This window comes from Medicago sativa, chromosome 1 (genome assembly GCF_051527215.1).
Source record: "Medicago sativa cultivar Bolivia chromosome 1, Bolivia_mono, whole genome shotgun sequence".
NCBI lineage: Eukaryota > Viridiplantae > Streptophyta > Magnoliopsida > Fabales > Fabaceae > Medicago > Medicago sativa.
Window position 1 is genome coordinate 81,156,573 of NC_140749.1, and position 23,490 is coordinate 81,180,062.

The 23,490-nt window shown below is 36.1% G+C and overlaps 1 protein-coding gene, 1 non-coding gene and 1 pseudogene across 2 annotated transcripts; 1 reads left to right on the forward strand and 2 right to left on the reverse strand.

Moving 5' to 3' along the window:
* Positions 1–299: 299 nt before the first annotated feature.
* LOC146958036 (aquaporin PIP2-2-like) lies at positions 300–3,891 on the forward strand. Its single transcript, XM_085739700.1, has 4 exons — positions 300–693; positions 1,074–1,369; positions 2,819–2,959; positions 3,510–3,891. Exons 1-4 carry the CDS (start codon positions 387–389, stop codon positions 3,627–3,629), a joined length of 864 nt encoding a protein of 287 aa, XP_085595826.1. The 5' UTR covers positions 300–386; the 3' UTR covers positions 3,630–3,891.
* Positions 3,892–11,360: 7,469 nt separating this feature from the next.
* On the reverse strand, positions 11,361–12,186 carry LOC146958037 (uncharacterized; annotated as a pseudogene).
* A 2,575-nt stretch (positions 12,187–14,761) lies between these two features.
* On the reverse strand, positions 14,762–14,868 carry LOC146958038 (small nucleolar RNA R71). Its single transcript, XR_015025119.1, has one exon. It is a non-coding gene; the product is annotated as a small nucleolar RNA R71 (small nucleolar RNA).
* Positions 14,869–23,490: the final 8,622 nt, after the last annotated feature.

The following is a 23,490-nucleotide window of genomic DNA, read 5'->3' on the forward strand; positions in this document are numbered from 1 at the left end:
TATGTGAGTAAAACTTTTCAAATGATGTTATGTAGAATTTAGAAAGTTTATAATAGAAATTCTAAATTAAACTAGATAATATTATCGATCTACTGGGTTATTTTAATCAATTAAAAATTTAATTTATTAATAGACAAATTATCCCATAATTACAATTATAGAAAGTTAGAAACCATGATTCACTTTTAAGAAAGAGAAAGTAATAAATAAAATATAATAAATAAGAATTGTCCTATCCTCTTCCTCTATCAAATCAACTCAACTCAACCATATATACCCCTCTCCTCTCACTCTATTCCACACTTCCCCATCAACAAAGTCTCTTCCTTTCTCTGTTCTTTGTCTTCTCTAACAACTTCCATTCTTGTTTCAAAAGGGTAATCCAAATGGCAAAGGACGTTGAAGTTGCTGAACGTGGCTCTTTCTCTAACAAAGACTACCACGACCCTCCACCAGCACCACTCATTGATGCTGAAGAACTCACAAAATGGTCCTTTTATAGGGCTCTTATTGCTGAGTTCATTGCAACTTTACTTTTCCTTTACGTTACTGTTTTGACTGTTATTGGTTACAGTATCCAAACTGATGTTAAAGCTGGTGGTGATGCTTGTGGTGGTGTTGGAATTCTTGGTATTGCTTGGGCTTTTGGTGGCATGATCTTTGTCCTTGTTTACTGCACTGCTGGAATTTCAGGTTTGTTTTTATTCACTCCTTTCTCTTCAGATCTCTTTGTTCCTTTTCAGTCCGACCTAACAATATCGGTATAAAAGTGTCCGGCCTAACAATATCGGTATTGTCAGTTGAGTTAGGGTTTACGGACTAATTGAGTTAGGGCATACGGACATTTTTTTTTTGTTCTTTGAAATTTGAAGTCACTTTTCATTTTTGCTTAATATTTTTGTAATTTCTTTCATTTTTTTTAGACATAGTTCATACTTTACTATTTTTGGTGTCTGAAAAAATGTTAACTTGAAAGAGTTTTTTTTTTGCTTATTTTTTAAAGGGTTACTATTATTTGAAGGTGTGATTTATAAAGTATGAAAATTTATGGGTTTGAAATGAATCGATTGTAGGTGGTCACATTAACCCAGCAGTGACATTTGGGCTATTTTTGGCTCGTAAGGTGTCTTTGATCAGAGCAATTATGTACATGGTGGCTCAGTGTTTAGGGGCTATTGCTGGAGTTGGGTTGGTTAAGGCTTTTCAAAGTGCTTACTTTGATAGATATGGTGGTGGTGCTAATTTTCTCCACGATGGTTACAGTACTGGTGTTGGATTAGGTGCTGAGATTGTTGGTACCTTTGTTTTGGTTTACACCGTTTTCTCTGCTACTGATCCTAAGAGAAGTGCTAGAGATTCACATGTGCCGGTATGTTTTCATTTTTATTTTTATTTTGCGTTTTCTTGTTGTCCTGTTTTCAAAGTGCATGTATGAATAGTACTGTATGAACTGTGTAGAATATACAAACATGTGATTTAGTTGCCTGAGGTATGTTGAAAATACTGATTAAAGGGAATGTATATATGACTAAATGTGTTAGGAAAAATAAAGTATTTGCAAGTGGCTATGACATGAATTTTTCGAAATTAACAAGTTTGATCTACTTCAGTTGTAATTGCAACCTCCTAGTTTTTGGTGTGTTTTAAAGAATCAATTTTATTTTATTGAGTTTAAAGAATCAATTTAAACAAGAATTAAAGTAAAGCTCAATGATTAATTAGAAAATCAAATAATCTATTGATATGCTATATACACCTAAAAAAAATCATACGCACACATGTTACACAATCATGATAAGTCATGGTTGTATTAAAACATATTTGAGATTCCTTAATTTATTTATTTTCTAAAGTGAGAAATATCCCTAGAGGAACCAAATATTTTTTTAATGTAATACTAATAATTAATTTTGAAGTAAATGATCTCAAATTGGTAGTATATATGATATGATTATATTAACAAGTTTGAACTGGTTTGTTTTTTGGTGCTTTGGTTCTGCTTTGGTTGTTTTTTAAGATATAAAATAATTGGTTTTCAAGACAATGATCTCAAATTGCTTCTGAGCAAAGAAAATAAAATAGTGCGTTTCATTTCAATAGTAGTAATTACCAAAAATAATAAGGGTAATGTTCAATGTTCATGATTTTTTACCCACTTTTTTGCTTTGCTTCTTTTAGTCAACATCTTGGATGGTAAGTTTTCCAAAATAATAAATGCCATCATTAATTTCTCAATGCTTACTTGCATCTTTTGGGTTCACCTAAACATGCTAGGGTGGTAAAGCTATCTTTTTCCTTTCCTTCACCATAATTTCCAAATGAAATGATGTTGTTAATGACACACAACAGCAGCGTGCCTTTGTGGTATATGGGGGTCCCCATCATACCTTGTATGAGAGTTGTTTGTGGAGGTGGTTGAATTTCATGTCCAAACTTGTAAAAAGTGGATTCTAATTTGTTCCTTGAAAACAAAATTTATTTCTGTTAAGTTTGAGATTAAAGTCTTCATAGTTATTGTGCCTATGACTTCTATGTCGTTGTCCTAAGCTGGCAAATCTAATTGGAATTTCCAGATTCATCCTTTATTCCTGATAAGTCAATATCAGTTTTGGTTCATCTATTATACTTTCAAATACTTTTACTAGATCCTTCTAATAAATAAAGAATAAAATCATGGGCTTCACATGCATGCATGTCCCATCTGTCCATCCCCCATTTGTTTTGTCACTTTATGTTTTTTTTCTAATTATTTGTATTCATATGTTTGGAATATCTTCGTGTCTGCTTTAATTCAATGGATGTAATGTTTTTTGTGAAGGTTTTGGCACCACTTCCCATTGGCTTTGCTGTATTCATGGTTCATTTGGCAACCATCCCAGTCACTGGCACTGGCATCAATCCTGCTAGAAGTCTTGGTTCTGCTGTTATCTACAACAAAGATAAGCCCTGGGATGACCATGTGAGTGCCTCTTTCCATATTTTAACTTCTAGCTGGTTTTGTTGTTGTTATGTGTTGAATGTAACGCGATTTATGTTTCAATACATTCACAAAACAAATGATTTTCATCAATTCATGTTTGGACCATAATTGCTTGTGTTAAAGATAAAGCTAGAAATCTAAGTTTCTTTGGTAAAATTGAACTGGCATTGAAATCAATTTTAGGTTCATAATCCAAACATAACTAAGCTCATGAGCATATGTTATGGAAATCAATTGAACTGGCATTGAAATCAACTTGATGATGAACCTAAATCACGGTGATTTTGCCAAACTCATTGTGAATCCAAACCAGCATTGATTTGTGGCCAATCCAATTGGCCATGGAACCAAACATAGGCTTTAGATATATTTTTGGCTTATGTAATATATACTTCGTTCATACTCTTAATTCTTGTAGGCCATATAAATTAGTTGTGTTGAATGAACTGGCATTGTCAAGTTGTCAACTAAAAAAAGATAAGGAATATGGAAACTTTTTCTAATATTTTGTTCCTTTGTGTGTGGTCAGTGGATCTTTTGGGTTGGACCATTCATTGGGGCAGCCATTGCAGCCTTCTACCATCAATTCATCTTAAGAGCAGGTGCTGTTAAAGCTCTCGGATCATTCAGGAGTAACCCTACTGTTTGAGTGCATTGTTCTTCATCTTCATCATGGTTTTAATGGAAAAGAAGATAATTGAAGAGATGGATTAATTGATGATATTTGTTTTGTATTTGCAACATCTCTCAATTGTCTTCAAGATTGTGGATAAGTGTAGATTAAAGGGGGAGCCTTTTTACACTTTCCTCTGTATTCTCTTTAGCGTGTCATCTTTTCTTTTTTAAGTTATTCTCTTCTGTGATCCTTTGTACTCATATATTTATATTTATGGTAAAATATTTTAAGTCTATATTATCTATTCCTCTCATTCTCATGATTTCATTCAAGATAAATATAAATATAAATAATGCAAACTTACTACTGACAATATATTTAAATGGAAAGAAATGTGTAATGCACTAATGCTACATATGCAATTGTTGTTTTTGGATTTCCAAACTGTTAAATTTGAATTTCCAAAATTCTATCATCTACCGAAGTTGTTACTAGGTTGAGTCACGACCAGGTCGCTCTCTTTAAGACATTTCGTGGCACTACCCAAAGTTGTGCAAGGTAGACTATCAACCACGCCGCCTCCAGGATAAAACAAGCCCAGCTACAACTGTTCGATTAACTACTGCACTGTAGAAAAATCGTTCGAGAATTACACCCTCAAAATATGGCTCAATCGTTTGATTGAAGCCACTCGATACGGTACGTAACCGCTCTATTCGAAACCGTTCAAATTAATATGGTATTATTACCATTCTATTATGGTGCTGAGACCACTCAAATATGGTGTTACCACCATTCTAACTTCTCCAAAACATGAATATGGCACTATGACCACTCAAATATGGTGATACCACCATTTCTCTTTAAAATAATATATATACTGTTAAGATCATTCTTTAATATGATCTTAATAGTACTCTATATTCCGAAGAATCATATATTATCGAAGGGACTATGAACTTAAGACCAAGGGACTATGGTCTTAAGAACACTCTTAATACCGAAGGGACAGAAAGGAGTAGAAGCAGAAGAAACTTGTTAAAAACAAGTCGGAGGGAGAAGAGAGGAAAAAACACAGGAAGCATCGACTGTGAATTTTCGGTGTAAAGAATCAAATGGGGCGAGCTCTCCTTTTATAGGGAGAGTTTGTAACAAAAAACGAGTGACTTGGGGATTAAGTTTGCTTAATCCTTAAGCAAACGCGTTTTGTTTCTTAATTGGATATATCCGGAAGTTTCTGGATATGCTTTTGGATCGGGTCGGATCGTAACAAATTTATTTGTTACGCGTAGCGCTTACGGATAATGATTAAATTAATTAATTAATTAATTTAACATTTTCAAGTGACAAAAAAAATATATATCAATTTTTTTTTTTTTTTTAAGCGTTCACCTGTTCACAAAATTGGGTACCCCAAGGGCACACCCTTGGAGGTCACTTTTCCCATATATAAACACTTACTAGTTGGGGTGACCCTTCAATGTGGGACATTTTTAAGTCACACCCACACACTAGTTTTTTCATAGTGTTTTTCTTTCCAATTTTCTTCACTAGAATTAACTAGTGTTCCAACAATCCCCCACTTGACTTCAAAATGGTTTCGAGAAATAACGTAAAACGTTTCCATAAGATTTGCTAATATACAAAGGTGTCGCCAACAACTTGAACCTTAGCATAGTGGAAGGTATTCTGATTTAACAAGAGTTGCTTACAGCATTGAACTCTATCTCAGACATAGAATCCACACACAAACCTTTTCATAGGTGTATTCTAAAAGCCCGTGCGTTTTAAGGCCCTGCACGTGTATCCCGGTTTTAACGAATGCTCTAGGAATTCTGCCTCGAAATTCCATAGGACTGGCCTAAGTTCCACATTCGTATAGGTGAGTCTATCAAGGGTACTCCTGTAGCTGTGTACCCCACTCAACATAGAGTATAGATCTCATTAAGAGTTACTATTACCTCATCCTTCTTTCGCTGCAGGATCATGCTTTCTATATTCTTTCTCTCATAGCATGTTCTACCACTTCATGACTTGTTTTTACCCATTGAACCTATTTCTTGGGATCTCCAGTCATGTAGGTCGGGTTACCATCACTTGTGGGCTATAGGCATTAGTCCCATCCTACTGGATGTTTCTTGGACTTTCTCTCTATTAAGTCCTTTCGTCAAAGGATCAGCTAAGTTTTCATTCGTACGTACAAAATCAACTCTAACCGCTCCATTTAGAGATACACTCTCTAATCGTGCTATGTTTTCGCCTTATCTGTCGTCTCTTACCATTGTAATAACGATTCTTAATCTTTGCAATAGCTGCGGTACTATCGCAATGAATTAACACAGCCGGTAACGGTTTCTCCCATGAAGGGATTTCAGCTAGCAAGAATCTTAGCCAACTTGCTTCTTCACTAGTTTTCTCTAGTGTTCTCATCTCAGATTCATTCCATAGTGGACTGAGTCAATATCATTTGTTTTAACAAACAACTCCTCTAGTGATGCTCAATGTGCAAACACTAGTCGCTAAATATTCATCTGAAAGACGTTCTATTTTTATATCTTGTACCATTTAGGTTCAATATGTTACTCCTAGTGAAGTAATCTTAGAGTCATAGTCTTCTCATGACTCTTTCTATAGCATGGCAATGCTTTCCATCCGTCTACTAGTAAACTTGCACAAGAGTTTCACGACATCGACAATGTCGGATCTAATACATTCAGCGGCATACCTAAGTGCTGCCAATGATGCTCGTATATTCTGTTTTTCTAAATCCATCTCAAGTGTTCTTACACTTGGATCATAATATGTGATTACAAGTTTACGGTGAAATAATTACATTTCTTTAAGATATTCTCAACTTGTGAGATTTATCAAAAAAGTTATCTTTTCTGATTTAGTAATCTTGAAACCAAGAATTACTTCAATTTTTGTTTAGGTCTTTCTTATCAATGTTGTTGATAAACAATGATTTCACATCATTCATAACATGAATCTTTAAATCAAATATGAGCAAGTCGTCTTCATAGAGACATATGATCGTGCAAATATTATTTGTCACTTTCATTCAATTTATACTCATTCGATAACATTAGAATGTCAAATTTTTTCATGCCATTCCTTAGGAGTTTATTTTAGACCATTCAAATAATTATCTAACTTACAGACCTTGTTTTCTTGTCCATGAATTGCAAAATTTTTCAGGTTGTTCCATATAGACTTGTTCTTCTAGTTCACCATAAAAAGGCAACTTTCACATCCTTTTGGAGTACTATCGAGTTATAAACGGCGGCTAAAGGGACTATTACTCTTATGGATATGATTTTAGTGACTGGTGAATGAATGTCGAAGAAGTCTATATTTTTCTCTTTGTCTAAAACCTTTGACTACAAGGAAAGCCTTGTATTCATCAACCGTACCATCAGGTTTTAGTTCCTTTTTTTTTTCTTCAAAAAATCAAATACAACCGATTGGTTTTGCAACTATGAGACAAGTCAACCAAGTTTCATGTTTTGTTAGACTCTAGAAAATTCATTTCATCGTTTATTGCTTTTGCCATAATTCAGCATCCAATGAGGATATAACTTCTTTAAGGCTTAATGAATCTTCTTCCAATGTATAAACCAAGTTCATACTCTTTAGCAATTTTAGCTTTCTTACCTCCTTGAGGTTCTATAACATCTTGTATGATGTTTTCATAACTATTTCTAATTACATGAATGTGATTAGATATAGTGCCCCCACTAGTTCTTAATTTTTTAAAGGGAAATTTATTTTGCCCCCACTAATGTCGTGCTCCCATTAGAGCCCCCACTAGTGCCCCCACTATTCTTTAGTTAAAGGGGTAAATATTTACATAGAATTCGACATCTTTTAAATTCTATGATCACTTTAACATTTAGGTCATAAAACCTATATGTTTCGTTATTTATCGCATACCCGATGAATACACATTCATAGGCTCTACTAGTGAGTTCAACTCTCTTGGGGTCCAGGATCTTAATATAGTCCAGACAATCCCAAGTTCGAAAAATAAGACAAGTTGGATTGTCTTTTCTTCAAAAATTTCTCAATTAGAATTTTTGTTCTTAGACTTGGGTACTCTATAAATTTCAATTTTCGTTATAAAAAATTGAACATTCAAGCATATCAATTTTATTTTTCCAAAGTTCACAGTCATCAATAAATATGATAAAAATATTATTTTATCATTTCTAATTTATGTGTCATCAAATTAACACATATCATTATGTTTAGAGATTCATATCCTCTAAATTCTAATTTATATGAACTTTTGATTCATATATCTTGACTGCAATAAATAAAATTGTTTAATTATATAACTTCGGAATTAAGACCAAGTTACTCAAGTTTAAAAATTAAACACTTGTTCGTGATCAATTTTGATATGTCAAATATTAAAATCACACAACTAATAACATAGAAGGAGAATTTAATTTTTAACATACCATCAAAGTGCAATCTTTTTCCACAAGAGTGCATGGTACACAAGTCTCTCTTTAAGTCTGAGTCAACTCAGTCTTATTCAATAGAAATCTGAAATTCAGATTCTTTCTTAAACATAAATAGAATTTCACAATTTCATTTATTTTCCTTATTGCATATTTACAAGTTTGGATTATGTAAAGCGATCGATGCATATGTTTATCAATTCTTGTTAAAGATTTGAAAACCAGTACGTGATATCAATGTTTAACAAAACACTTTTAGAATTCACCATAACAAAATAACAACCTTGCATTATTTTATTTTCCGCTCCAAACAATTTTTTATGTTTTGTAACAAACTAAACTTGTTTGGTTCTGTAACAAATAATTTGTTTTGTAACAAATTATTGTTTTCATCAAATAAATTTTAGTAACTAATAATTTGTTTTGTAACAAATTATTGTTTTCATCAAATAAATTTTTAGTAACTAATAATTTGTTTTGTAACAAATTATTGTTTTCATCAAATAAATTTTTAGTGTTGTTGATTGAAACAACAATCACTTCATCGTTTCATTCGAAAGATGTAAATCTATAGCTTGATTTATCCTTAATGTATTTAGGGACAACTTAACCTCAATATGTAACTTCTTCGGTAGACATAGCATATAGAAACGTCTTAAAATTGTTGTTTTTGGATTTCCAAACTGTTAAATTTGAATTTCCAAAATTCTATCATCTACCGAAGTTGTTACTAGGTTGAGTCACGACCAGGTCGCTCTCTTTAAGACATTTCGTGGCACTACCCAAAGTTGTGCAAGGTAGACTATCAACCACGCCGCCTCCAGGATAAAACAAGCCCAGCTACAACTGTTCGATTAACTACTGCACTGTAGAAAAATCGTTCGAGAATTACACCCTCAAAATATGGCTCAATCGTTTGATTGAAGCCACTCGATACGGTACGTAACCGCTCTATTCGAAACCGTTCAAATTAATATGGTATTATTACCATTCTATTATGGTGCTGAGTCCACTCAAATATGGTGTTACCACCATTCTAACTTCTCCAAAACATGAATATGGCACTATGACCACTCAAATATGGTGATACCACCATTTCTCTTTAAAATAATATATATACTGTTAAGATCATTCTTTAATATGATCTTAATAGTACTCTATATTCCGAAGAATCATATATTATCGAAGGGACTATGAACTTAAGACCAAGGGACTATGGTCTTAAGAACACTCTTAATACCGAAGGGACAGAAAGGAGTAGAAGCAGAAGAAACTTGTTAAAAACAAGTCGGAGGGAGAAGAGAGGAAAAAACACAGGAAGCATCGACTGTGAATTTTCGGTGTAAAGAATCAAATGGGGCGAGCTCTCCTTTTATAGGGAGAGTTTGTAACAAAAAACGAGTGACTTGGGGATTAAGTCTGCTTAATCCTTAAGTAAACGCGTTTTGTTTCTTAATTGGATATATCCGGAAGTTTCTGGATATGCTTTTGGATCGGGTCGGATCGTAACAAATTTATTTGTTACGCGTAGCGCTTACGGATAATGATTAAATTAATTAATTAATTAATTTAACATTTTCAAGTGACAAAAAAAATATATATCAATTTTTTTTTTTTTTAAGCGTTCACCTGTTCACAAAATTGGGTACCCCAAGGGCACACCCTTGGAGGTCACTTTTCCCATATATAAACACTTACTAGTTGGGGTGACCCTTCAATGTGGGACATTTTTAAGTCACACCCACACACTAGTTTTTTCATAGTGTTTTTCTTTCCAATTTTCTTCACTAGAATTAACTAGTGTTCCAACAGCAATAATGCATAATTAAACATCACAGATGTTGAGCCTTTTGTGATTAGTAGAATTATTTATTTGCCTTCACTAACTAATGAAGAATTGCTCCTTTTGATGTGTTGATAATATTGTCTTTGTCAAAGTCACGTTTATCCAATATGGTCCACAGTATATTGTATCAAAGTGGCAAGTACATTATTTCTGAAATGTAAGAAACACTTCAGTGTAGTGTTTAGTCTAGTCATATTTCTGCAATACATACTTTCTTAGACCATCCACAATGTAGGGTCTTAACTATTTAAGACCCGGTATTTAATAGGTACCTCCATTGTGGAGAATTTTTTTGAGGGTCTTATAAGACTCAGGGTCTCACTTAAGACCTCAATGCCTAAGTGGATTCCACATTATTTTTGCTTAAAATAATCAATGTCATTGCACTATTCTTTTCAATTGCAATTTAGCTTGGTTTTTTAATGTTATTGGTTGGTCCTATTTAGACATTTTGTTGGAGGATCTCCATTGTAGTGGTTGAGTACCTATTAGGTACTATTATTAAAAAATAATAAAAAAGTGATGTGTCAATGTGTGACCCATTTAAGACGTCAAAGTTGAGGGTCTCCATTGTGGATGCTCTTAGACCATGTACAATGGGAAAAAAATTTCAATACCCTTCAACACCCACTTTTTCAATTCCCAACACTCCACATCATTTTCTCTCTCTTAATTCAACACACATTCAATTTTTACCACTCCAATGGTAAACATTCAACACCCTACCCCACCACTTTTTATTTCTTATTCTTATTTAATTTTTGTTTTTATAATTACATAAAATCATAATTATCGATTTAAATTAAATTAAAATAATACAATTAATTTTTTTTAAAAACAATATTTATTTAAATAATTTTTTTTTCTTAACTTAAAATGCAATACAACAAACTAAGCACGCGACACACAAATAGCTTAAAATGCAAGACAACAAACAAGCACACAAAACACAACTAATTTATTTAGTCTGATACAAATCATCTTCAATCACGAAACATTCCAAATTTTGTCCATATGTGCTTCAAGAGATCTGCTTGCAATTCGTGATGAACATTTGGATCACGCAACTCGGATCTAGCACGCGCATGATTTGAAAAGGTGGGTAACACCTCGGTCGAGTATGGTTGCGGTGTACTAGATTCACTCCCCTCAGATTGCTCAAAATCGGTCCAACGTTGAGCATATGTATCTCTTTCATCTTCAACAATCATATTATGTAATATGATGCATGACCTCATGATGATACTGAAATCGGCTATGTCTTACAAGCGAGCTGGTTCACGGATGATTTTAAATCGAGCTTGAAGCACTCCAAAAGCACGTTCGATGTCCTTTCGACAACTCTCCTGTTGTTTTGCAAATAACTTATCGGGTTCACTTTGAGGAAGTCTAATTGATTTGACGAAAGTTGGATAAGAAGGGTAGATACCATCAGCTAGATAGTATGTCATATTATAGGGACGTTGATTCACAAAGAAATTCACCCTTGGAGTCTTTCCCTTCCACATCATCAAACACCGGTGATCGGTCTAGAACGTTGATATCGTTCAACGTTCCTGGACATCCAAAAAGGCATGCCAGATCCATAGATCATGAGATGCAACTGCTTCAAGAATAATTGTGGTGGTTCCCTTATCCCCCTAGTAAATTGACCTTCCCATGCTTTAGGACAATTTTTCCACTCCCAGTGCATGCAGTCAATACTCCCGATCATCCCTGGGAACCCCCGCATTTCACTAACATGGAGTATTCTTTGAAGGTCATCTTGGGTTGGTGCTCTCAAGTACACTTGCTCATACAATCGTATGATTCCTTTACAGAATCTACGTAAGCACTCCAATGCTGTAGTACCTCCTATTTTGATGTATTCATCGACCGCATCTGTTGCCACACCATATGCTAACATTCGCATTGCTGTGGTACATTTTGCTAAGGGTGATATACCTTCTTTGTTGGTGGCATCAACTCGCTGGGTGAAGTAGTTATCACTACTTGAAAGGTCTCCAACAATTCGAAGGAAAACATGTTTTTGCATCCGAAACCGACGACGAAACATTGCATCGTCATATGTAGGCTCATTGGCAAAGTAGTCGTCAATGAGTCTTTGGTTAGCTGCTGCATGATCTCTATTTAAATATTTTCTTCTACCAGATCCACTACCTGATCCACTACCTTCCTCTAGTTTTTTCCGACGCTGAATAAATCGGTTGACCATATAAGTGTCTTCAGCATCACGTTTTTGGAAGTAGGCTTCCATATCAAAACCAAAAGGATCCATTGATGGTGTTTGGAAGTAGATATTGGAAGTAGATATGAATGCAATTTGAGAAAGGAAATAGTTTAAACAATAGTCAAGTGGCAAATAGATTTGGAAGTAGATATGAATGCTATTCAAGTCCCTATATATAAAGTGTTAAAGCACGGGGAGTGAATAATTAAAGTGTTTGTTAAAGCACGGGGAGTGAATTATTAAAGTGGATGTAACACTGACAAAATAGTATGCATAATTAAAGTTTTGTATGCATAGTAAAGCAATACCATGGGCTGTGAAAAAACTAGTGAGGAATACCATGGGCTGTGAAATTAAAGTTTGTGAAAAAAGTCACGGGACAAATATTATGCATAATTATTAAAGCAACATTGAGGACTAGACAACACTGACAATTATTTAAAGCAACATTGAGGACTAGACAACACTGACAATTATTTAAAGTAAACATTGGGGACTAGACAACACTGACAATTTTGACCGAATACAAACAAATATTAGTGAAATCAGCTCACGCTCCAAGTTTTCCAACAGAGCTTTTTTCCTGTCATCGAGATGCTATTTGGAACTTAACATTATGTACATGTCCATTTTCTTCAATATGTTTTTCTCTTGTTGCACTGCGGTGTACTTTTCCATTTTTTCGGTGTACTCTTTAAAGTGTTCCATCTCTTGCACCTTCATTTCTTTGAATTGAACCCACTCCTGTTCCACCCCCTCCAAGCCAGCGTCCTTGCTTTTCTTTTTTCCTTTTTTTTTAGCTGCCTCCTGATGAGTTATAGATAGTATTATTTATTGCCTTATTTAGTTTAGTTTTATTTTAGATTTGATTCGATTTTATTGCATTTTATTTTAGTTTAGAATATTTTACTTCAAATTGTCTTTTATTTTATTTTAGGAATAAATATATGGTGGAAGGTGCCTTGGAGCAAAAGAAAGAGGACTGGAGCAAATACAGCGCAAGAATACGAAGATACGGGACAAAAATAAGTTCCCCCAAACTCAGAAGCTTGGCACGGCCCGTGCCAACATGTGGCACGGCCGTGCCCGTCCCCAGGATACTCTTTTGCTGCTTTTCTTCAAGCCCAAGTTACCCTGTTGCAGCTTTACCGTTTTATCCTTCTAGTTGCTTAGTTTCTAAGTCAGATGTAAAGCTATAAATAGAGTAGCTCTCCACCATAAACAATCATCCTTTACTTTGTTTATTTCAATTGCAATTTTAATAAAAGTCTTTTATTTCTCTTTTACTTTCTTTGCAATTTATTTTACCGTATTTCTCTCTTCTTCCTCCATGTCTACGATGAACATGAGTGAGTAGACTTCTTAGTCTTAGGATTATTGGGGAGTCTAATGACTCAATCCTAAACAAAACATGTCTAAACCCTAATTTCTATGTAACCCTAATTTCTAATCTAGATTCACCGTCTTAACGTGGATTAACAATTATCAAACTGTGGAAGCGAAAGCGGAGGGTTTGATAATCGTTAATCCATCATCCCAAACATCAATTCATAAAGCGAGAGCGGAACTTTGATGTTGGAACAAGTGAATCTAGACAATAGATGCAAAACAGTGAAATAGTCTTTGCAACTATTGAGACAAAGAGTAGTTTCAATCCTCTATGCATCTTCTAGTAATCATGTCAGTGAAATAGGCTTGGTTGCTAGAAGTAAACTCTCACCGGACTTTCATCGGAAAGGTGAGGGGCTAAGGGAAACCGGTCTTTAGAAATTAGTGTGTAAATCATGAAATTAGATGTTTAGGTTTTGTCTAGTGAAGGATTAGTTATTAAGATGAACCAATGATCCTAAGGCCCCATTATTATTATTGTTTTTACCTTCAGCAATCAAACCCTTTCTAATCAACTTTCTCTCCTCTAATCATTCATTAAAAGTTAATTAAATTGACCAACTCCCTAGCGGAACGATACTCTACTTACTACTATTACTTCGATAGGCCGTGCGCTTGCGGTTTGGCTCTATCAAGTTTTTGGCGCCGCTGCCGGGGAGTTAACTAATTTAATTAGCTTTTTCTTAGTGATTAGAATTCTCTCTTCTTCTTTCTCTTTTTCTTTTTATTTTTACCTTTTTACTTTTCTGTTATCGTTAACTTCTTGGGTTCTCAACCTTGTATGCGAAGAACTAGAAATCAAGCGGTATTCATACCCGAGATCGAAAGGTTCTTACATAGGAGGAGGAGAGCAGCACAAAATAACACCGCCATGGCCAATCGCACTCTCAAAGAGTATGCAACGCCGTCTACGGCTGAGCCACAAGCTGTTATTGTGTACCCAACGGTTGAGGATGACAACTTTGAGATCAAGCCTGCCCTACTTAACTTGGTGCAGCAAAACCAATTCTCGGGATCCCCCACTGAGGATCCCAATCTTCACATCTCTGTTTTCCTACGAATTAGTGGAACCATGAAGGAGAACCAAGAAGCCGTAAGACTTCATCTCTTTCCCTTTTCCTTAAGGGATAGAGCTAGCGCTTGGTTCCATTCCCTCGAAGTCGGTTCCATTACTTCATGGGATCAGATGAGGCAAGCATTCCTTGCCCGTTTCTTTCCACCATCTAAAACCGCTAAACTTAGAGACCAAATCACACGGTTCAATCAAAAAGATGGGGAATCTCTCTATGAGGCGTGGGAGCGTTTCAAAGAAATGCTAAGACTTTGTCCCCACCATGGCCTAGAGAAGTGGCTTATAGTCCACACTTTTTATAATGGCTTGTCTTATACCACTAAGATGTCTGTTGATGCAGCTGCAGGTGGAGCGCTTATGAACAAAAACTACACGGAGGCGTATGCCCTAATTGAAGACATGGCTCAAAATCATTACAAATGGACCGACGAGAGAGCCATCTCTAGTTCTTCACCCTCCAAAAAGGAGGCAGGTATACACGAAGTCTCTAACTATGATCACCTTGCTTCTAAAATTGATACACTAACTGAAAAACTTGAAAAATTCAATGTTAGTGCTATCAATTCCGCTTCTACTCCTTCTTGTGAAATATGTGGTATAACTGGTCATGCTGGTGTTGATTGCCAACTAGGTAGTGCTACTAACGGTGTTGAGCAAATGAACTATGCTCAATACAACCAAGGGATGAGACAAAATCAAAATTTTTATAAAAATCAAAATCCCTATGGACAACAAGTAGCACCACCCGGTTATGCAAACAACCAAAGATTCACTCAAAAATCCAATTTGGAAATTTTGTTGGAAAACTCTATTGCCAACCAAATCAAACAACTTCAAGAACTCAAAAACCAAACTGGATTTCTGAATGATTCTCTTTCCAAGCTCAATACCAAGGTTGATTCTATTGCTACTCACTCTAAAATGCTTGAAACACAAATCGCCCAAATAGCCCAACAAGTGGCTACATCTTCCCAAACACCGGGAGTCTTTCCTGGTCAAACCGAAGCCAACCCCAAAGCCCAAGTTAATGTCATATCTTTTAGGGGTAGTAAGTTAGGTGAAACTTTTGCTAAGGTTAAAAACATTGGGAAAGAGAATGTCAAGCCCTTAGGTGATAAAGTTGTGATAGAAGAAGCTAAACCACTTGAAGAAAACAAAACTCCATCCCCCTTAAATCCCGAAAAGCTTAATTTAGAGGGTAAGTTTGAAAAATTTGTTAACATACTTAGGAAGATTTGCATTAAACTTCCCTTTGCTGAAGCTTTGTCTAGGATGCCACTATATGCCAAGTTTTTAAAGGAAATTTTTTCAAAGAAAAGGGCTATAGAGCATAATGAGACAATAGCCTTGGCTAAGGAAACTAATGCAATCGTCCAAGAAGCAACCCCTAAGCTTAGAGATCCAGGTAGCTTTGCCATACCATGTGAAATCGGGAATGAATCCATAAACAAAGCCTTATGTGACTTAGGAGCTAGTGTTAGTTTGCTGCCTTTGTCTCTTCTTAAAAGGATAGGGATAGGAGAGTTGAAACCTACCGAGATGGAATTAAAAATAGCTGATCGTTCTACCATGAAACTTGTAGGATTTGTCGAGGACATACCTGTTAAGATAGAGGGGATATACATCCCCACTGATTTTGTAGTCGTTGACATTGAAGAGGACGATGACGTCCCTATAATCCTAGGTAGACCGTTCCTCGCAACTGCAGGAGCTCTCATTGATGTTAAACTTGGTAGGATCGTCTTTCAAGTGAGTGATAAGATGGTAGGATTTGAGTTGGAAAACGTTATGAAGGGTCCCGCTCTTTACTCTTGTTGCATGCTTAATGACCATGTTGTAAAAGAACGTTTTATAGCGTCATCTACACAATATGATATCTTTGATCCATTCTAAGGACTCTCTCTAACCGTCAAGCTAATGACATTAAAAGAGCGCTTCGTGGGAGGCAACCCACGCATTTAATTGCTTTTGTTTTGTTTTTCTTTGTTTTAAGTTGTTTTGTAGGTAATTGTCCAAGTGTGATTCGAAAAAAATCAAGAAATTGAAAAATTCTGAAGCCCCCAGGTCCAGAAAGGTGGCACGGCCCGTGCTAGGTATGGCACGGCCGTGCCAAGTTTTTAAGTAAAAAAGGCCATTGAAGTCAGAATGTTGGCACGGCCCGTGCCAAGGGTGGCACGGCCGTGCCCGACCTCTACACCCCATATACCCACAAATTTTTCTTTCTTCTTCCTCATTCACAAACAACAACCATCTTTCATCTTTCAAACTTCTCTCTAAACCTCCATAACCTTCAAACCTTCAAACCACCATATCTCCCTCAATTCATAACCAAATCACTCCATTCTTTCACCAATCAACCACAAACTTCACCCAAAACAAAAACCACCAATCAAAAACATCTTTCATCCATCCAAACCCACAATTCACCAAAACCCTAATCCTTCAAAACCTAACCCAAACACCACAAAACCTTAACCAATCTCCATACCCAAACCAACAAAACTTCCTTAAACATCAACCCCAACCCTAAACCAATCCTTTCCACCAAAAATTTTCCCAAACCCTAAACCTTCAAAACCAATTCTACCAAAGGTCAATGGCTTCAAGAAGAAGTGGTAAAGAACCAGCAAGCTCTCAAGGAGGACCTCCCCCAAAGAAGCAAGCCCAAGTGAAGAATCATGGGATCCAGTTCAAAAACAACAAGCAAAGGGACAGGTATAAAAATCTTATCTCTAAACATCTGCACCCTTCTCGTTATCCTGATTCCCATACTTTAGATATGCTAGAGCTGCTTGATGATGTTTCTAGGTTGATAGGAAAGTTAGGTTGGACTGAATTGCTGAAACCTATGAGGGGTTATGAAAATTTCACTTATGAATTCTTGAGCTCAATAGATTTTACTAAAGATAAGATGAATTTTGATAACCCTAACCATAGAGTTGTTTTCCGGTTAATGAATATTGATTATGACATGTCACTTCAGCACTTTTGTGATGCCTTAGGCTTTGCAAATGAGGGATATATTCATGATCATTGGGATCCCAGCCTTAAACTGGATAACTATGACCCAGCTGCCTTTTGGAAACAAATCACCGGTCTTAACAAATACGTCCCTAGGGCGAACAAAGCAAGCAATATTCACAACCCCGTACTTAGGTACCTTCAGAGGGTAATGGCTTGCACTATTTGGGGTAGAACCGAGCTAGGAAACACTAGAACCGATGAGTTGTTCATGCTATGGGCAATGCTCCACAACCACCCCGTCAATACCTGTTTTTATTTGATTGATCACCTAGACTTTGTCGGTACTAGACCGGCCGGTAGAGGAGACATAGTGGTGGGTGGCATCATTACATATATAGCTAGGTGTTTTGGAGTGGGTGAAGATGAGGGGATCAAACCAATTGAGGGAAATAATAGGCTTAACATAGAAACCCTTATTGCTATGAATTTCATCAAACATCGTCCACCCATCCATTACCAACTTAAGCTAAATGTGCCAATCATGTTTTTATTGCCTAACCCATCTCGGACTACCACCGAGGTGGAAGAAAATTGGTTGTATGTTGATGATGTGCAGGTTCTAGAACAACAAGATGATGAAGGAGAGGGTGCTAGCTTGCACCATGATGAAGGAGAAGGTGCTAACTTGCACCAAGAGGGGCACCATGGCCATGCAGCCGGTGAGCTTAATGAAAATCAAAGATGGACATGGATCCATAATGAGATCGAGAGGATGAGCACCGAGCAACAAAGGCAAGGTGTTGAAATCTCCGGCCTTCGCAATGAAGTTCAAAGGGGCACCCGTGTCAATGATGAAAATAATGAGATGCTCCGTCGGATGATGCAACACCTCCAACTTCAAGGTCCTCCTTACGGACCTCAATAAACAAATGTGAGCTTTCCTCTTCCTCTCTTCCCTTCTTCTTCTCCCTATCTCTCTCATTCTTCTACTCATCTCCTTCTTTCTCCTTATTCTATCTCTTCTTCTTCTTCTTCTTCTTCTTTTAATTTCTTTTTCCTTTGAATCATTGAGGACAATGCTTCCCCTAAGTGTGGGGGGGGCCTAATAAAGTGTCTAGAGTCGTAGTGTTCCCAAACTCCCTTGAACTTTATTCTTTTGTTTTGTTTTTATAGCAAGAGGCATGACTAAGTAGCTTGTTTTTAATGTAAATATGGCATGAAAATTTTTGTTTTGTCTCTTCTTTAGGTCGCCTCTTGTACATGAAAAATAGTTTCTTGTGTTTCTTGTGTTCTTGCTATACCCATGTCATGTTTTATTGTGAAAATCTCCAATGAGAAAAGCACCCGGTTGCAATCCTTGAGTAAATGTATGAATAGGTATTTTAAGGAACACGTTCTATCTTTAGTGTTAACTTAGACCCTTTAAAGTCTTAAGAGTAAAAGTAGTATAAGTTTGTGTGGGAAAATTAATCAATTGTGCCTTATTGTTATATTCTAAATTGTTAAAGTTATAATGGGGCGGGAGAATGACACCAACATGTGGGGGAAAGGACAATCCCTAACTTCCTAATTGTGGTGGTGACTCCCTAATTTGAACCTAAAGTGAAACAAATTCATCAATGCTAGGGGGAAAGGACAATTACATCCAAAAAGACTTCCTACGCGGAGATGAAACAAATAATAATTTTGCAGCACTGCTTAGGGTGATTTTGAATCTAGGGGGAAAGGACAATTACATCCGAGAAGACTTCCTACGAGGATAGATAGCCCCTAAGCATCTGCAGCCCCTTGTGCTTAATTGTTAAATTAATTCAATCTTAACTTTAATTCCCATCACTCTTATACGAAATGAAGAAAGGACTTTTCTCGGTTACTTTAGCACTAAGGATAGAACCTATTCCTCATAATATCTGTCTTATACAGGAGCAAGAAAAGGGTTGGACTGCACACACACACTCACTTGAGACTTGATGTTGGGTAGAATAGGTTCATGAGAAGTATTTGAAATTGTAATTAGTGTACTTGAGGCAAAGCCTTTCTTTTGAGACACATTGTTCTTAATATTGCCATAATCAATCTTTTGTTGCTACTATGTTTGCTGCCTTTTGCTTGAGGACAAGCAAAGATTCAAGTGTGGGGGAGTTTGATGAGTTATAGATAGTATTATTTATTGCCTTATTTAGTTTAGTTTTATTTTAGATTTGATTCGATTTTATTGCATTTTATTTTAGTTTAGAATATTTTACTTCAAATTGTCTTTTATTTTATTTTAGGAATAAATATATGGTGGAAGGTGCCTTGGAGCAAAAGAAAGAGGACTGGAGCAAATACAGCGCAAGAATACGAAGATACGGGACAAAAATAAGTTCCCCCAAACTCAGAAGCTTGGCACGGCCCGTGCCAACATGTGGCACGGCCGTGCCCGTCCCCAGGATACTCTTTTGCTGCTTTTCTTCAAGCCCAAGTTACCCTGTTGCAGCTTTACCGTTTTATCCTTCTAGTTGCTTAGTTTCTAAGTCAGATGTAAAGCTATAAATAGAGTAGCTCTCCACCATAAACAATCATCCTTTACTTTGTTTATTTCAATTGCAATTTTAATAAAAGTCTTTTATTTCTCTTTTACTTTCTTTGCAATTTATTTTACCGTATTTCTCTCTTCTTCCTCCATGTCTACGATGAACATGAGTGAGTAGACTTCTTAGTCTTAGGATTATTGGGGAGTCTAATGACTCAATCCTAAACAAAACATGTCTAAACCCTAATTTCTATGTAACCCTAATTTCTAATCTAGATTCACCGTCTTAACGTGGATTAACAATTATCAAACTGTGGAAGCGAAAGCGGAGGGTTTGATAATCGTTAATCCATCATCCCAAACATCAATTCATAAAGCGAGAGCGGAGCTTTGATGTTGGAACAAGTGAATCTAGACAATAGATGCAAAACAGTGAAATAGTCTTTGCAACTATTGAGACAAAGAGTAGTTTCAATCCTCTATGCATCTTCTAGTAATCATGTCAATGAAATAGGCTTGGTTGCTAGAAGTAAACTCTCACCGGACTTTCATCGGAAAGGTGAGGGGCTAAGGGAAACCGGTCTTTAGAAATTAGTGTGTAAATCATGAAATTAGATGTTTAGGTTTTGTCTAGTGAAGGATTAGTTATTAAGATGAACCAATGATCCTAAGGCCCCATTATTATTATTGTTTTTACCTTCAGCAATCAAACCCTTTCTAATCAACTTTCTCTCCTCTAATCATTCATTAAAAGTTAATTAAATTGACCAACTCCCTAGCGGAACGATACTCTACTTACTACTATTACTTCGATAGGCCGTGCGCTTGCGGTTTGGCTCTATCACCTCCCTTCCCATTGGACGAGCACTAGATCCTACAGAGTCCTCGTGAGATCTCTTAGATCCACTACTACCTGAGCCAACATTTCCTCCCACTTGACTGCCTCCTACTTGATTGCCATAACGTGGTTGATCACGGAGAGCGCGCCATTCTTCCATTAAAGTAAATTTACCATTCTTTCCACATGCATATATTTCCTGGGCTTTTGCCAAAACAGCATCTTCCGACCAACCGCTTGCTTTCTGACGCTTAGCGGTATCATAAGCACCAACCCATTTATTTATTAATTTGCTCATATAATTAAAACGGTTTCGGCATGCAATGACATCGCGTGGAGAATCGAATGAGCAATGATCATTACAATACTCAGTAATTTTACCCCAATATGCTTCACTTGTCTGGTTTCTCCCGACAAAACTGGATGTTCCATATTTTATCCATCCACTAATTAACACCAAATTTTGTTCAGTGTTCCATGATGGTTGGGGGGTTTTTCTTGCTCTTAGGAGTTGTATCCTCTGGAGTGACTTCATTGTCTCTTGTCATTCCACCACGATTTATTTGTGATGAAAATTCAGGATATTCACCAAGACTATGAAAATTTTCATTCATCATCGGCATATAACCATTAAATGGGGGTGTTTGAGATGGATATCCCATCATAGATCTAGAATATGGATGAAAGTTGTTTGGAACAGAGGATGGGTGATTGAAATTTGAGGCAAAACCAAAATTAGGCATGTTTTGAGGATTTTGGTTGAGAAATTGATTTGGGTTTTGAGGATGTTGGTTGAGAAATTGATTTGGGTGTTGATAATTGTTGGGATTTTGGTAGCTAAATGGGTAATCAGAAGAATTTTGGGTGTTGAATTGATTGTTATTGGGATCCATTTCACTAATCAAAGACTAAAACTTTAAAAGAAAGACTAATAATGAGATTAAGAGAGTGAAAAACTTGATTTTTTTTTCTGTGTCCAAATGAAATGATCCAAGTCTCTATTTATAGAGAAAAAAAAAATCACGAATTTTGGTAAAAAAAAAAAATTATTTGCAAAAAAATAATTGAGTCCAGATTATTAAGAAGATAAAAATCCAAGCAGCCAATCGTAGCAAGCCACGTGTCATTGTTTTTATCACTTTCTCTTTCTCCCACTGTTTTCCCTGCAGCTCACCTCCCCTGTCGGCGCGTGACATGCACGCGCCATTTTCGTCCATTCACGCGTCGCCACGTGTCCTTCCGCACAGCAATTCAACTTATTGAATCATTTCACCATCTCTTTCCTCCAAGTGGGATTCAACAAGGGCACTCCAATGGTTCCAACATATTGAATATGGGATTCAATAACCCATTGTAAGTGGTCTTAGAGCATCCACAATGGTAGTTCTCTAACAAGGACTCCTTAAATGGACCCCACGTGACACATCACTTATTTATAATTTTTTAATAAAAGTACCTATTAAGGACTCAATGACTCCAATGTCAATACACTAATAAGGACTCCAATGAAAAGTATTTAAATATGTCCACTATCTTTATATATTAAACAAAAATAATTTATCTATTACTCATTTTTACAAGTGGGACCAAGTAGTACACATTTTATTACCTCTTTATGCAAGTGGGACCAAGTAGTACACATTTTATTACTTTTTTAAAAGTAGGACCCGTTAGTTACTCAGGAGAGAGAGTCCTTATATAGTTGTCTGTTCCTTAATGGAGACTCAATTTTTCTTCCTCCAATGAAGGGTCCTTAACGGGGAGTGGTCCTTATTAAGTAAAGACCTCATTGGAGATGCTCTTAGGAACACTTTTAGCATTTGAATTTGAAATTAAAAAAGATACTATTAATACGTGTTGCTTGAACAAGAAAAGTTTAGAATCCAGTGCTAAAGTCACTCGGAAGAATTTAGGAGAAGATTATGAAATCTATTGCCACATCTAAGAGCATCCACAATGGTAGTTCCCTAACAAGGACTCCTTAAATGGACCCCACGTGACACATCACTTATTTATAATTTTTTAATAAAAGTACCTATTAAGGACTCAATGACTCCAATGGCAATACACTAATAAGGACTCCAATGAAAAGTACTTAAATATGTCCCACTATTTTTACATATTAAACAAAAATAATTTATCTATTACTCATTTTTACAAGTGGGACCAAGTAGTACACATTTTATTACTTCTTTATGCAAGTGGTACCAAGTAGTACATATTTTATTACTTTTTTAAACGTGGGACCCGTTAGTTACCCAGGAGAGAGAGAGTCCTTATATAGTTGCCCGTTCCTTAACGGGGACTCAATTTTTCTTCCTCCAATGGAAGGTCCTTAACGGGGAGTGGTCCTTGTTAAGTAAGGACCCCCCATTGGAGATGCTCTAATATGTGTGACAAAAAAATTGTTGAAGTACTTATTTTGGTTAAAGTGATTGCTTTTTATGGTGTACTGAGAGCATCTCCTGTGGTAGAACAATATTGATGTTCTTAAGGTAATTTTTGTGGGCCAATTAATTGTCACATAGAATGCAAGAACTTTCATCATTTTCACTCCAATGGAAAAAACTACCT